Source organism: Drosophila innubila (assembly GCF_004354385.1).
Source record: "Drosophila innubila isolate TH190305 chromosome 2R unlocalized genomic scaffold, UK_Dinn_1.0 1_C_2R, whole genome shotgun sequence".
NCBI classification, from domain to species: Eukaryota; Metazoa; Arthropoda; class Insecta; order Diptera; family Drosophilidae; genus Drosophila; species Drosophila innubila.
In genome coordinates this window covers 4,069,927-4,085,206 of record NW_022995374.1, presented here as the reverse complement: position 1 = coordinate 4,085,206, position 15,280 = coordinate 4,069,927, and the positions used below count along the sequence as shown (strand labels likewise).

Sequence of the window (15,280 nt, the reverse complement as noted above, 5' to 3'; positions counted from 1 at the left end):
ACTTGCTAATGTATTTTTAATAAGAGTTTGATGATTTTGTTATACATTTTAAGGCGTTATACATACAAATGTATAACACATTAAAGCGACTTCAATTAAAAGCACTTCTCGCGTTGAAGTGGTTTAAAAAAGTGTTCTATAAGTGAGCGATTGCATTTAAAACAGACAATAGCTGCCGTATAAACTTGGTAAATTGCGTGAAAACTGAAGTGCAACAACTGCTAATTGGAATTTGTTGTAAATGCATAATTTCTAATGTAAAAAATCTGTAGTTTTCAAATAAGTAACATATTTCCTGCTGTTATAAATAGTTCACTTAAATTACAAAAATAATTGATTCGAAAAAAGAGTAATTATGCTTGTCAAAATAATTATGGCCACTAGTGTGTACATTTGTGGTTTAAATTTGGAGCGCAGCAGCGCATATGCAATTCGTTACGGGCCGAAACCGCAGAAACTGAGTTAACAACCGTAAAGCGAATACGAAACAGCGGCAACAGCAACAGCCGTCAGGCCACGAAGCGAGCCGAGTTGAGCCAGCGGAAGCTTAACATCCGGATAGTCGTCGTCGTTGTCGTTGCCAGTTGCCAGTGTAAGAAGAAGATCGTTGGCTGCCAGTGTGTTCTTCAATTCAACGCCAAAGCCTGTCTGTTTTGGGCCCTGCCTTTGATCTTATTCTCTCTCTCTCTCTTAGTGCTCGCTCTTTTGCGCTCTCTCGCTTGGCCGCTTTTCATTGCGCCTTCGCCTTTGCCTTCGTCTCTTGGTGAGAAGCCGCAGCCAAAAGGCACGTAAACTGGTTGCTTTGCCGTCGCCTTCGTCGTCGTCGTTGCTGTTGCCCGTACAGCAGTCGTCGATGTCGGTGTCGTCGTGGTCGGCGTGGCGTGCCCGTAGTTTTTGCTGTTGCTGTTTCTCTTTAGTCTTGGTGTAGCGCTTGAGCTGCGCGAGTCGGAGACCTTCAAAGCAGTAGAAAACTATACTGAAACTAAAATTGTATAATCATGAGCAGCAGCATGGATCTGGCTTACAATGCGTCATCATCATCGTCAGTCTCACCGCCTCCGCCGCCGTCGTCGCATGTCTCCTTCAGCTTCACCAACACCGCCAAGCTGCCAATTGAGACAGTGAAGCGTCTCATTGCCGCCGTTTCACGTCGCCCGATTCTCTGGTTGCGGAACAACGTGAGCGGTCAAAAGCGCAGCGATATTACGCCCATTTGGTTTGACGTTGGCAAGGATGTTAATTTGCCAGGTGAGTGTAGCCTTCTTCTTCACTCAAATCTCTCTCTCTCTCTCTGTCTCTAGCACATGTATACACACAGGTATTTACATTGTGGTTAACATACAGTTTACATACGTTATGATTAACATACAGTTTACATACCTTATGGTGAATACATTCCGTTACTTTGCAGCTCAATAAGAAAATCACAACTTGCTGAGCTTTTGAATACATACATATATATACAGTTAGTCAAGTAAATGTTTTGACCAAGTACAAAAATGCCCATACATTTAGTCAAAAAGGTTTTTTTTGACAAATTATCAATTATTTACACAATTTCAGTTGCAAAAAATAATATTTTTATGGTTTTTTATTTTAGTTCTTATTTGATTGGTCTTGTCTATGGTTCTTATAGAAAGTTAAATAAAATAAAAATTATTTTTTATCTAACTAAACTAAATAAATGTCAATTTACTTTTCTGACTAACTAAACTAATTTTTGCAAAAGAAAAGCTTTGGTATTATAATTAAAAGTAAAAATTAAATTATTACTGTGTAATGTAAATGTAAATATAGATATTCTTGGGGTATTAAATTTAGAACAATTTAAAAACTAATGAGACTCATTGTGCTTTACTATTTTTGTAAAAACGAATTATCAAAAATCAAAACAATTACTTGGCCAACTTTAAATCAGCTGATTGACAGTAAATATTATTTAATTTTCAACTTAATAATTTCTTTACAAAATGTATTTATTTATTGCTCTCAACTGATCGTGAGTTCACTTTAACGAGCATTCACAGTATAGGTTTTTACACGCATTACGTATTGCGGTTTTTCTTGTTGCCATACACACTCTCTTACACACACAGACACAGATAACTGATCATGCACTCTTCTTCTTCCTCTTTCTCTTTATTGTGGCACTTGCAGCTGACGTCTGCCGGGTCAAGTGGGGACATCTGCGGGATAATTTTCGCAAGGTGTATATAAGGAACAATCTGTCGAATGAGACTCCGTCCTCGTGGCGCTTCTATAATGACATGCGATTCATGGAGCATGCCGTGCATGAGAATATCCTGCGGCAGGCACGTACACGGGGCAGCAGCAAGAAGCATCCACCTGGCCACTGGACCGAGAATAATAATCTGATACTGGATGAGAGCAGTAAATTTGAGCCAATGATGGCCACCGAGCCCATCTGTGAGCTGAGCGACAGCTACGACTCGGAGCTGCATCAGCCAAGTTTCTCGGACATTAGTTCGTTCTTTGAGGATCGGGATTGTCAGCCGCTGCAGCAACAGCACAAGCGGGTCAAGTTGGAGCCCAGCAATGGCGATGGCAATAGCCTCAATGAGGAGGATCTCAATGATGATGATTTCGATGAGGATGCGGCATCGGACATGGATGAGGAACAGCGCAATAAACACAGCAATAATGCCACACCGGATCCCAGTGTCTTTACCATCGAAGTGTTGGACGATGACGAAGAAATGGCTATGCCCATAAGCAAAAGCAAGCCAAGCATGGCCAAATCCAACAGCAGTCTCAAAAGTGAACCCGATACAAAGCCCCAGACACAGATACAAACACAGATGCAAACACAGATACATTCGACATCCGACTTGCCATTTAAGTACATCAGCATGGATGCAGCCACCAATACAGAGCCAAATGGCATTGACTCTCCGGACGATGCCGATCGCATGTTTCTACTGAGTCTGATGCCATTCCTGCAACGTCTGGACGAGCGTCGCAAGTTGCGTGTGCGTCAGAAGCTTCAAAATGTTTTGATTGAGGAACTGGAGTTCGGCTGATAACGTTTACGGGATCATTGCTTAGTTTAATGGTACATTATAAGCTTAGCTTACAGTATTAAAAAACAAAAAAAAACAAATTACAGTATGTCAACTAATTGTTTCAAAATAAAAAAAGGCACTTAAATTCAACTTTAACTTAAAAATTTAATATAATATAATATATTAATGTATTACTGATAGATAAAAGCAAAACAAATTAACAAAAATAACTCATGAAATAATTCATACTGTCAATTAATTCTTTGCAAAAATGGCGTAAAATGTAAAAAATTAGTAGAAAAATAATCAAATATTTAAAGATCTTGCTCCAAGCCTCTATTTAAGTAGAATTTTTCTGCCTTTTTTGAATTATGTAAAGAATTAGTTGACATACTGTATAACAAGACGACTGAAACACCCATATAATATTATATTACATAGAATGTAATCAGCTCCAACTAGGATAAAAACAAAATCCGAAAAAAGATAACCACAAAGCGTAATTATTATTTTTTTCAAAAGGATGCCTGACACGTTTTACCTGCTGCGTACTGTAAGGTATGCGCCGTTGTCGAGCACCTGCCTTTTTACCTGAGTCTGTCCGCAATTCCATGAAGCAGTGGTGCCATGAATTTCGTTGATGCTGATGATGATTCGCCTGGCCAACACACGAATTGGCCACGGACAGACACCGAGAGCGTTTCAATTGAAATTTTCAAGCTAGCGAGAAACAAATTTTTGTCAGTGCAAGAGGCACGAGATGAAAACAAGTTCCTTAAGGGTGTTGTTTCTGACAACAACAACAACAACAGCAAACGGGCAGCAAGAGCAGCAACAACAATAACAACAACAGCTACAAAAACAAATGCGCGCCACCACCGGCCATATTTTCGCGCCACCGCCACATGCGCCGTTAATGTGCTCGCACTCTCTGGCTCTCTTTCACATTGGCTCTCTTTGTGTGCGCACGTTTTATTTACTGCCAATGCGACTAATGTATGCCCTTCATTTTTACGCAAAACAAGTAATGCGTCCAAATTCTATTTCATAAATCAACACAATTGTTACGATTAATACAAAAAAAAGACTGCAAAAATGTCTATGAATAAGTGATTAAAAAATAAAATAAGTACATCAAATATGTATATTTCATTATTTTGTGATATTACAAATTATTATTATTAATTAACATAAATGTATATAAATTATTATCGCTTTTTAAAAAAAAACTTTTTTTAAGCAATTCATTTGCTTTACTCTATTAGTTGAGAGTAGTTTTACAGAGCACATGTGAGAGTGTCATATGGCTGCTCGCAAAGAAGTGTGTGCATAACAAAAAAACAACAAACCAAAAGGGGCAGCAGAAACGTTGTCGGCGCATGAACATGCATCCAGTTTCATGTTTAAATGCGTGCGTGAAGGTTGGATATTTTGAGAGTGCAAAAGGAGCCCTAGTCCCGCAAACGAAACAAGCCACAAGAAGTGGGTCAAAATTTATTTGAAAACTAAACAAAACAACGCACCAAACATGAACATTCAAATCACAACAACATACACACGCAGACGCCAAAAATAAGTAAAAGCACACGCAGAGAGTTTACGGCACTGTTAAAAAGTATGTTTATAATTTTGATATAAAAGTGCATGTTATTGATATCAGGGCGCGTTTTGATTGCATTTCTTTGCCGCATAAGTGAAAATAAATAGAAGATAAAACAAGCGCACAGACACATGCATACATGCATAATTGTAATGTGCTCGTGCATGTGAATAATACATACACACACACATAAGTATACTTGTACGGGAGGGAGACATACAGAGCAAGAGAGAGTGCGAGCGTGAGCAAGCGGCAGTGAGAGCAAGAGAAGCACGGCAAAAATCCAAAGAGCGAGCAACTTTGGAGCGCGCGCGCATGCAAACATCAAAATCAAAATCAAAAAAGAACTGACTGTGAGATACATTTGGTTTTTATTTTATTTTTTGTTTAGCTACATAGATGATGAGCAAGCGCAGCTATAACAAGAACAACAACAGGAGCAGCAGCGACAACAGCAACAATAACAACAACAGAGCAAGAAGCAACACTCATACACACACACACTCGCACACACACACATGTAGAGAGAGAAACGAGGAGGCATGATTATTATGTTGTGTTTTTAGTCGAATGTATCTTTTAGTCGGGAAAAGGAATACACGAATGTCGGAGTCGCAACGGGCCACAAACGAATTACGCATAAGATCTCACGGTCTTGCTACTTACTATAAAAGAATCTCGCATTTTCGAAACGCATCAAAAAAAATAACAGAAAAACCAAAACGAAAATCATCAATTCAACTTGTAAATCAATAAATTTATATTCAACATAATCAAAAAAAGGAACAACAAATTGAAAAACATATATGAATGAATATGTGTGTGCATTTGTGTATTTATAAGAAACAATATAAAAAACTATAAAGATAAACAACAACAACAACGATATTTTCAGCGAGGCGACGCCACTTGAACATTATTGCGGCTTGCATGAGGCTGCTAAAAAAGGTGTGTAATTATTCTATTTAATTAAGCAACAATTTAATTTCAAAAAATGATTAACCAAGTTTAACAACAATTATTGATTGTGTGACAAATGGGGAGATTTTGCAATTATATTGAGATTTCATATACCGTTGATGCCACTGTTTGTATGTATCGCATATCGCATACATACACACACACACACACACATACACACACACGCATGCACTAACACTTATACTCACATATACCCCACATAGAAACTTGTATTAATACAACCCTCATCCCTTGCCGCTTTTGCGTCGTCGTTTGCACGTATTCCATACCCACACAAACATATCCTTCTATCTATGAGTGTATGGGTGTGTGTGCGTGTGTATACAAATGCAAAAAGGACTTTAACTTCTTGGTCCGTGTTTTTTTTCACGTTTTGAGACAGACTGTTTCAATGGAAATCTTCAAGGGTGACAAGGGTAGTTTCTGCTCAGTCTCTACACGGCCCAAAAACTAGAAGTGCATCCTCCTTGGGGCGTTGCATGTGTATGTGTGCCGGCGGAGAAAGAGAGAGAAATAGATAGAGCGAAAGAGATACGCAGCATATTGTTTTAACTTCCCTTAAAAGCATTATTTTTGTTTTGAAATTGGATTATAATTAACAGATAATTATCTATGGAGCGCCTTTACAGCAAAAAATATTCGAATTTTTGACCAAGGACTGCAACAAATATTTTTATTTAAATTAGTTCACTATATGGAAGGATTATATGGTTTGCTTACTGTGTTTGTCAGAATTCAAATTTGTATTTACTTAAGTAAAATAGTAAATTTATTTGGAATTATTTAAACGAAAACCAATACTTTTATATTCGTAGTGTTATTATACTTTTAATTATTATTAAGATCTAGATGAATTTCCAAACAAAGATTAAAATTACAATTGATAATTGAAAAAATAGGATAAAAGTAGAAAAGTAAAAGTATAGAATGGCAAATAATAATTAATAAGCTTCCAATGCTAAAAGTATACTTGCATTAATGACAACAAATTAAGAAAATCAAATGACAAACAAGCTTCTAACCTTTTTCTTTGAGTGTAGACAGCCGCTTTGAAATCAACTTTGCCTTTTGTTGTTGTTGTTGCTGTTATTATTATTGTTGTTGCTGTCGTCGACGTCGTTGTTGTTGTTGTGAGAGGGGATGAAAGTCGGTCGGTCGGTCGGTCGGTTTGGGCGTATGTCGCGCTCCATCTTGAAGATGGCAACCGAACTCAACAACCAGTTTGTTTTTTACATAGTCTCAAACCAGGACGCTTTGAGGAGGTAACACGGAAAACGCTAGAACATAACGGAAAAAAGTAGAAAGGTTGGGGATATGGGGGTGGTTTTAGCGTTATCTTGAATACAGTGTCCTATTAATAGATATATGTGCGTAGTTTTCAAAATACGCATTTCATTTAGTGGGTCACACGGTACTTCCAAGTACAGCCAGACGAGCTTTCTAAATAATCCGTTAACAGTTCATAGAATCTTAAATGATCATTATAAACTTATAGAAAAATGTGCCTGTATTTTTTATTGATATACAAATAGTTGCTTTTAACTTGATTGTCATATTAAAAATAATTTTTTTTGCTAAAAACGATTATAAAATGTTTTCTAATGCACATTTACTTTTTTCCTTAAAACTTATTATAAAACGAACTTGATTATTAGTTGATTAGATTAGATATTAGATTCTCTATATCTTTTTTGAAATTCAATAACTTATCGATAATTTGCCGCCATTTTCTTTTGGGAGATTTTGTTAAGCGGAATCGTTGAAAACAATGGAAAGAAAACAGTGTCATAAATTGTAAATCGTAGCTGGCGTGCCAAATTCCAAGATTCCGTTGAGGTAATTCCAACAACAGCAAGCAGCATTAGGAGAGGGAGACGAAGAAGAAGAAGAAGGAAAGAAGAACTAGAATCTGACCTGCTCCTTGCGCCATAGACATCTGTTAGGTATCCGGATTCAAATTCGGGTCGCTTGCAATGCTTAAGGGATCACTGAGAGCTCTCAAACAATAGAGTCGTAGAATTTCCCGGGGCATTTTCGCTACCTACGATAAATGCAGCTGCATTCAGGCACACACACACACACACATAGGCAGTCTAGTCCCTTTCTGGTGCACTTGGGTTAAGCAATTTGGACTACTTAATGCACAGCAGTGCGTCCTGTCAATTTAGTTAGCTTCCTTCTCGACAACTGTCAACTTCGTCAGACAACGCGCAAGTTTTTCATCTCAATAGTTGAACTTTGACGCGTTCCAAACGCAAAATACAACAACCCCGTCGAAATCTTTGAAGATATTATTAAATATTGATTTAATTGTATCTTTAACGATTGCAATTACAGCTTGAAAGTGTCTCATTGACTGCCAAAGGCAACGCCGCTGCAACAAACGTGATCTCAAATATCTTCTTATGATGGAACTCTTGTCAAACAATTCGGTTCCGCATCCGCAACAAATGGCCAGCAGCAATGCGCCCAGGGCCAATCCCTCGGTGGTCAATGCCGCATCCAATGCTGCATCCAATGGCGGTGGCAGCGGCAGCGGCAGTGGCAGCATCAGCAGCAACGCCAGCAACTCATCAGAGCGCCTACTGGCCGGTATACTGGAGTCCTTCCCCTCCTGGGATCTCAATGTTGGTCTCCTGCCCAATGTGGGCCAAAACAATGGGTAAGTTAACCAACCCCTCTAAATATAGAGATGATGCATTTAGAACTGTTTTTGTTTTGAAGTTTAAAACAAACTTTAAAAAGAATTATATGTTGGGTTTACTAAATTAATAAGCTAAGCAAATCGCTTACAAATATTTTGAAAGTTAATAGAAATACGTTTTAGTTTGTTTCAATACAAAGTTTTTTGATTAAAAAAATTTGATAATATGGTAAAAAAAAGTGCGATTCTAGTTTTGACTGTGATCCAAAAAAAAAAAAACAATCTCTCAGATTTACTAAACAAAAACCATTTTCAGAAATGCTAAGAATTATTTTTGATTTCAAAACTTTTTAATATTAGTTACATTTGAAAAATAACATTTTCGAAATCTCTAAGCGGTATCTTAGCATCGTATTTTGTTTAGCTCGTTTATTGAAATATCACATTAACAATTTAATTAAATTAAATAATATAAAGTGTTAAATTTAAAACTGCATAGATAAAGAAATTTATAGAATCTGGGAGCATGCAAAAATGTTTAAAAAAATCAATTATTTATTGAACATTATTCGCTAAAATTAATATTTCGACATACAACTTTTTGTATTTCACCACATTAACAATCAAATTAAATAATATAAAGTGTTAAATTTAAAACTGAATAGATAAAGAAATTTATAGAATCTGGGAACATTCAAAAATTATTAAAGTAAACTATTAATAATGGAACATAGAATAACAAAAATTAATATTTCGACATGCAAATTTTAGTATATAATTTAAGTAATTTAATATTTATGGAAATAGCACATTAACAATCAAATTAAATCATATAAAGTGTTGAATTTAAAACTACAGATACAGTTACAGAAATTGTTAGAGTCTGGAAGCATTTAAAAATGTTTTAAGTCCAATATTTATTGAACATAGAATAAAAACAATTAATATTGCGACGTGCAACTTTAAAGCATTTAATTAAACTTATTTACAATTAAATAAATAGCAATTAACTTTACTTTATTTAATTTTGTAATTTTAAATTAAAAAATAGCTCTAAATGCATCACTTTTTATATATTAAGTGTAGTATATTTGCTAATGTCTTGTTTTTTTTTTTTGGAACTTTTGCAGCTCGCCGCCACGCACTGACTTCTTTATTAACAACTTTCTGGGCGGCCTGGATACGCATGGTGATTTCAGCATTGGTCCCATTGGCAGCGGCGTCTCACGCAACCCAAAGATGTCACCGGAATCCTCGAACAACTCGAGCATCAGCTGCGGCTGGTGTGAGGTGAGCGCCTCCATTCGCTGCCTCGAGTGCAACGAGTTCATGTGCAACGATTGCTTGCGTGAGCATCGCAACAGTCCTTTATCCTCGAACCATTCAATTGTCTCGCTGCCCACGCCCATTGGCGCCTCACCCACCGGCGGCAGTTCGGCCAATGCACAGACGCCGCCGAGCAGCAATTTCATCTGTGACATTCACAACGAGATGTTGCGTTATGTGTGCGATTATTGCCGGAAACTGGTTTGCCAGTTCTGCACATTGCATGAGCACAAGGAGCATAGTTATGCGTCCATACAGAACTTTATGGTGGGGTCCAAGGAGAAGCTGGAGGGTGCCATCGAGAGCAGCCAGGTGGGCACACGTTGCATCAAGAGCAGCATTGACAAGGCATTGGCCTTTATCCGGCTCATCGAGCGCAACTGCAGCGAACTGAGCGATAATATACGCAAGGCGTTCCGTCAGTTCATCATTGCCATCGAGGATCGCGAACGTTTTCTGCTCGACTTTGTGGAGAAGCTGCGTCAGCGTCGCTTGGCCATTTTGCATGATCAAATGGCGGGCTTGAAGTCGGCACTGGCCGGACTCTCGGAGACCTCGGATATGTTGAGCAAGGTGGCGGATAATGCCTGTGGCATGGATCAAATTGAGATTGCCATGAAGCTGACCAATGGACAGCGTCAGATGGAACAGTTTGCTGGCATCTACAAGGATCTGCAGCCCAAGCAGGAGGTCTTCGCCTTTGCCCCACCCGACTACAGTCTGTTGCAGGACATTCGCAATCAAGGCGGCGTCATACTCGTGGACGACAAGAACATGCCCATTGTGTCCAGCAGCAATGGCATTGTGGCCAGCAATGTGGTCACCGCACCCGCTGCCACGGGCATTGACATGGCCTTCACCCTGCCCAGCATGGCCAGCAGCGGGCCATTGAGTGTCGCCTCCACAACTGTGCGGCGTCCGTTGTTGCGTGACAATAGCTTCCGCATACCATCGCCCATTATGCAACCACGTGGTGGCAGCGCCTGTGGCATGTCCAGTGCCGCCCTTGACTGGGAGCTGAATGGACTGCGCAGCTCGCCGGGATTGCACTTCAGTGCACCCAGGACTACACAGGCCATACCCGGCTGCATGGATCTGGTCAAGGTGCGCAACTCCAATGCTCTCTCCTTGTCCTTTGCCACCGAGGGTCATGAGGATGGCCAGGTGAGCCGTCCCTGGGGTCTGTGCGTGGACAAAATGGGCCATGTGCTCGTCTCGGATAGGCGCAACAATCGTGTGCAGGTTTTCAATCCCGATGGCTCGCTGAAGTTCAAGTTCGGTCGCAAGGGCGTTGGCAATGGTGAATTCGATTTACCCGCCGGCATTTGTGTGGACGTGGACAATCGCATCATTGTGGTGGACAAGGATAATCATCGGGTGCAGATCTTCACAGCCAGCGGTGTATTTCTCCTGAAATTCGGCAGCTATGGCAAGGAATACGGACAGTTCCAATATCCCTGGGATGTGGCTGTCAATTCGCGACGACAAATTGTCGTCACCGATTCACGTAATCATCGCATACAACAATTCGACTCCGAGGGACGCTTCATCCGCCAGATTGTGTTCGATAATCATGGCCAGACAAAGGGCATTGCATCGCCACGTGGTGTCTGCTATACGCCCACGGGCAACATCATTGTGTCCGACTTTGATAACCACTGCTTGTATCTGATTGATCCGGATATTAATGATGTATGTATAACAACCAGGTTTTATTATCACACACAAGAAATAATCATTATTTTGGATTTTTTCATATAAAATAATGATTATTTTTGAGCAAAAATTAATAAAATTTAAACTCAAGGTGTTATTTTGACTTTTTATAAGGAATATGGAAAAAATTTATATATATTCCTAGTCAAAATAACAACTTGAGTCATAATTAAAAAAAAAAAAATTCAAGAAATAATTATTATTTTATGAGTTTTATTTTTTTTTGTTCAAAAATAATGATAATTTCTTGAGTTTTATTTGTTTACTCAAAGAAAATCATTATTTTATGATGAAAATAATAAAAATCATAAATTTGAAGATCATGGTATAATTGCATATATTAAAGAAAATTTTTCAAATATTTCACGCTCTTTTAAAGTTACTAAAAGTGAATGATTTTTTTCAATTGAAAAAAAAAAAACTTAATAATCATTATTTACCGTTCCTGATAACATTATTAACTGACTTTAATTGTATCCAACTAAACTCTTTTATGTTTATTCCAAAGATTCTGTCTGTCAAGGGACATGAGGGCTCTGGATTCCATGAGTTCAATCGCCCCTCGGGTCTGTGCTGCGATGACGAGGGCCGCATTATAGTCGCCGATTCAAAGAATCAACGCATACTCGTCTTTAACCAGAACCTTGATTTTATGTGGGATGTAAGTACACAAGTATTTGACAACTTTCAACAAAACATTTCTTAAATTATTTTATTTTTTTTTTAAATTTATAGATTGAAGTACGTCCATCTATAAATCCGTTAATGCCGCCAACTTTGGATGAAAAGGATCGCACTTGCGATGTTGCATTAATGCCGGATGGACGTATTGTATTCCTCATCGAGCTGTCGCCGGACTCCAAAGAAGGGTCTAACCCTTACAAGCGGTTTGTGCACGTATTCTAAATTAGTTTATAACAATATGCAACAACAACAAAAACAAAGGGCAGACGACGTTTTTTTAGACCATTTACAAGCGCTAAAATGTTTAGCAAAAAAAAAAAGGAATCCAAAACAAACTTTAAACTTAAAAAAAAGGGCATTAAAATTAGTAAAAATTTTTAGCATAAGTGCTACAACGATTACCTCGATAATGCATAAGAGTTATTAAACACGGTTACGATTTGGTAATTTACATACAATATACATACATGTATGCATAGCTATGTACATAGATACATAGATATATATATATTGTATTTGTATTTAGCGAATATACAAGATGAAACAAGCAACCAACCAACTAGAGAACTTACAACTAAAGCAAAATACCAACAACAGACAACGCGTTCAGTAGATTTTTAGGCTAGAGAACCTAGAAAAAAACTAGAAAAACTTAAACAAAAAAAAAAACAACACTTTATATACAAGAGAATGGAGGAAAAACAAAAAAAAAAAAACAGACACAAGAAAACAAAACAAATTATGTACTAGATGAAAATATTATTACCTGTTAGTTAGACTGAGGGCAGTTTGGCGGTTCAGGTGGTTTGCTTAGGAACTGTGGACGAATACTTGTATGATGGAAATATAGAACGAGAGAGAACCACTAAGTTTTATTTTTTATTTTTTAAATATTCCTTCGATTGATTTTCCATTTGACGAGTTATTCAATGATTTGCTTAGTGGTTTATCGAGTTTAGAGTTTAGTTGTATTTTTTTTTTAAATATATATTTTACAATTTTAATTGTGGCATGCAAAAGTTAATCTAGATATATTTGTTTATTGTTTATTATGACTAATTTCTTATAATTGAGACTGAGAAAGTGAGAAAATGAAACTTTGTAAAAGGTAAATGGTAATTAATTAATGAAAAAAACACAAATGGTAATTATAAATGAAACCCGCTGACTTTTGGTTGAACTCTTAATGAAGACTGATTAACTAAACGGCAATTGTGGAGCCAACTGAAACACCATATATGGTGAGGCCAAAAAAAAAATTGCAATGACATTGATAAACGTAACGTAACGTAACTTAAAAAAAACATAGCTTAACATACAATACATATATACTATATATATACTATTATATAAAGCATATATATGTACGTAACTCAGCGCCACATACATACATACATACAGTCACAAAAAATTCACATCAATTCATCATAATATGGGCATAGCTTAAACCGAGTTTAACTGACATACATTAATACATATATACATAAATACATGCATACATACATACATACATATAACATAGACATACATACGTTGCACCACAACAAGAAACGAGAAATTTCTTTACAATTATATAAATTAATTTTATTGTATGATTATGAATTGTATTACTATATTAATTACGTACAGGTACAGCAAATTTAGCAAAAGAAAATACCTTATCATAATTTTTTGACTCAAATGTGTTCATTAGCATTTAGTAGAGAGCTGAAAGAAAACAATTCTAGCAACATGGACGGACGGAAAAAACATATGAAAAATTCAGAGCAATATGCGCGTATTGAATACATATTTAGGTGACATGTTCCTCGCAAACAAACAAAACAAAACAAAAGAAAATGAAATGAAATGAAATGAAAAACAAAAATATTAAAATACAATACTTAATACAATACATACATATATTAGCCGAATTAACACAGCGGAGCCAAGCTGTAAGCATAAAAGTACGTGTATCTGTGAGATTCATAGATACATGCACTGCAGACTAACGAGATTAACGTAGAACGTAGTTGCAAAAATGCATAAATGTTGCAATGCGTTTGAAATGCGCTTAAAAAATGGCATTAGCCAACTTAATGTCTTCATTTCAAATCACCAAATGTTTTTAGTTTATTAATGTCAACTTTTTGCATTTGCATTTGTATCTGTATCTGTATTTTGTATTTATTGTTGTTCTTCATCAACCTTACTGACCGATCGAACAATTGAGTTTGTGAAGCTTGACAAGATTGTGCATTGAGCATTGAGCTAACACTCCTTCCACGTATAAAGCAACACGCATAAAATGCGCAAAAAAGAAACTAAAACACAGATTGTATGCAATTTGCTCTACGAGAGTGAATGCAAATTATATATATCTTATATATGTAATAAGCATATACTTATATACATAAAGTACATGTATTATGTGTAACTAGAGTTAAACGACAAATGTGTATCGTAACATTTAAGAGAAGATTTTACCTTAGCCATATATAAAAAAACATATTATTTTTCAATATGTTTCTTAAAATTTTATAATTTTGTTAATTTTTATTTTGAAAATTTTTGTAACTGCCATTAACTCATTTACACACACAGACACACTTATATACCTTAAAGCGCCGTTCATTTTATGTGATTGCTGGTAGCAACCAGATCAAAGCATTTCCTCACATTTTTCAAAACCATACCATTGTAATAATAATAACTTAAATGCATATAGATACATATATGAAACATATGAGAAATGCCATATTTTACTAATATTTCTACATGTGTGAGATTTACTAAATGAAAAACAAAACAAAATAAGCAAATACTAAAATCATTACAAATGAGCGCCGTTTTCTAAAAGCCACAGTTTTGAAATTGTGTAAAAAAAACAAAAACAAAAACAAATGGTAAACCAAGATTGAGATTTAAGTACTACCAAATGCCATAATTCAAAATAAAAAGCATTTATAAACAACATATATTATATATGTATATCTAAAGATTATTAAAGTATGTTAAACACTAAACAAACTAAAAGTCATGAATACTGAACAATTTGCCAAAGGCTTAAGAATCAAAAAAAAAAACAAAAACAAAACGAAAATAAAAATCAATATATAGAATCATGAATATCATATTAACACCCACACACATTCACATTCACCCATACACATACACACACAGCTAGCCTATGCATTAAATAGTTAATTAAACATTTACAATACATACCAAAAAGAAAAACGAAAAACAAAATAATAATTTCAAGCAGGTATTTTAATTTTTAAATACAACAAATATTCCAAAAAAAAAACTTTGCTAAAAAAATAT

The 15,280-nt window shown here is 36.3% G+C and overlaps 2 protein-coding genes and 1 long non-coding RNA gene across 3 annotated transcripts; all 3 read left to right on the top strand.

The window, feature by feature from the left end:
- The first annotated feature begins 849 nt into the window (after positions 1–849).
- Positions 850–3,107, top strand: LOC117782878. The gene is made up of 2 exons (XM_034619971.1): positions 850–1,248; positions 2,158–3,107. The coding sequence occupies exons 1-2, from the start codon at positions 999–1,001 to the stop codon at positions 3,039–3,041; spliced, it is 1,134 nt and encodes a 377-aa protein (XP_034475862.1). The 5' UTR covers positions 850–998; the 3' UTR covers positions 3,042–3,107.
- Positions 3,108–4,380: 1,273 nt separating this feature from the next.
- Positions 4,381–5,340, top strand: LOC117782887. The gene is made up of 2 exons (XR_004617336.1): positions 4,381–4,638; positions 5,015–5,340. It is a non-coding gene; the product is annotated as an uncharacterized LOC117782887 (long non-coding RNA).
- Positions 5,341–5,500: 160 nt separating this feature from the next.
- Positions 5,501–13,808, top strand: LOC117782856 (protein wech). The gene is made up of 5 exons (XM_034619921.1): positions 5,501–5,571; positions 7,942–8,266; positions 9,379–11,266; positions 11,799–11,951; positions 12,026–13,808. The coding sequence occupies exons 2-5, from the start codon at positions 8,010–8,012 to the stop codon at positions 12,194–12,196; spliced, it is 2,469 nt and encodes an 822-aa protein (XP_034475812.1). The 5' UTR covers positions 5,501–5,571; positions 7,942–8,009; the 3' UTR covers positions 12,197–13,808.
- Positions 13,809–15,280: the final 1,472 nt, after the last annotated feature.

What these genes read in the sequence shown, in the direction of transcription:
- LOC117782878 (XM_034619971.1), top strand. Translation starts at nt 999, where the DNA reads ATGAGCAGCAGCATGGATCTGGCTTACAATGCGTCATCATCATCGTCA. An exon ending in CAAGGATGTTAATTTGCCAG is followed by an intron (nt 1,249 to 2,157) that starts GTGAGTGTAGCC and finishes TGGCACTTGCAG; the next exon opens with CTGACGTCTGCCGGGTCAAG.
- LOC117782856 (XM_034619921.1), top strand. Translation starts at nt 8,010, where the DNA reads ATGATGGAACTCTTGTCAAACAATTCGGTTCCGCATCCGCAACAAATG. An exon ending in TTGATCCGGATATTAATGAT is followed by an intron (nt 11,267 to 11,798) that starts GTATGTATAACA and finishes TTTATTCCAAAG; the next exon opens with ATTCTGTCTGTCAAGGGACA. An exon ending in ACCTTGATTTTATGTGGGAT is followed by an intron (nt 11,952 to 12,025) that starts GTAAGTACACAA and finishes TTAAATTTATAG; the next exon opens with ATTGAAGTACGTCCATCTAT.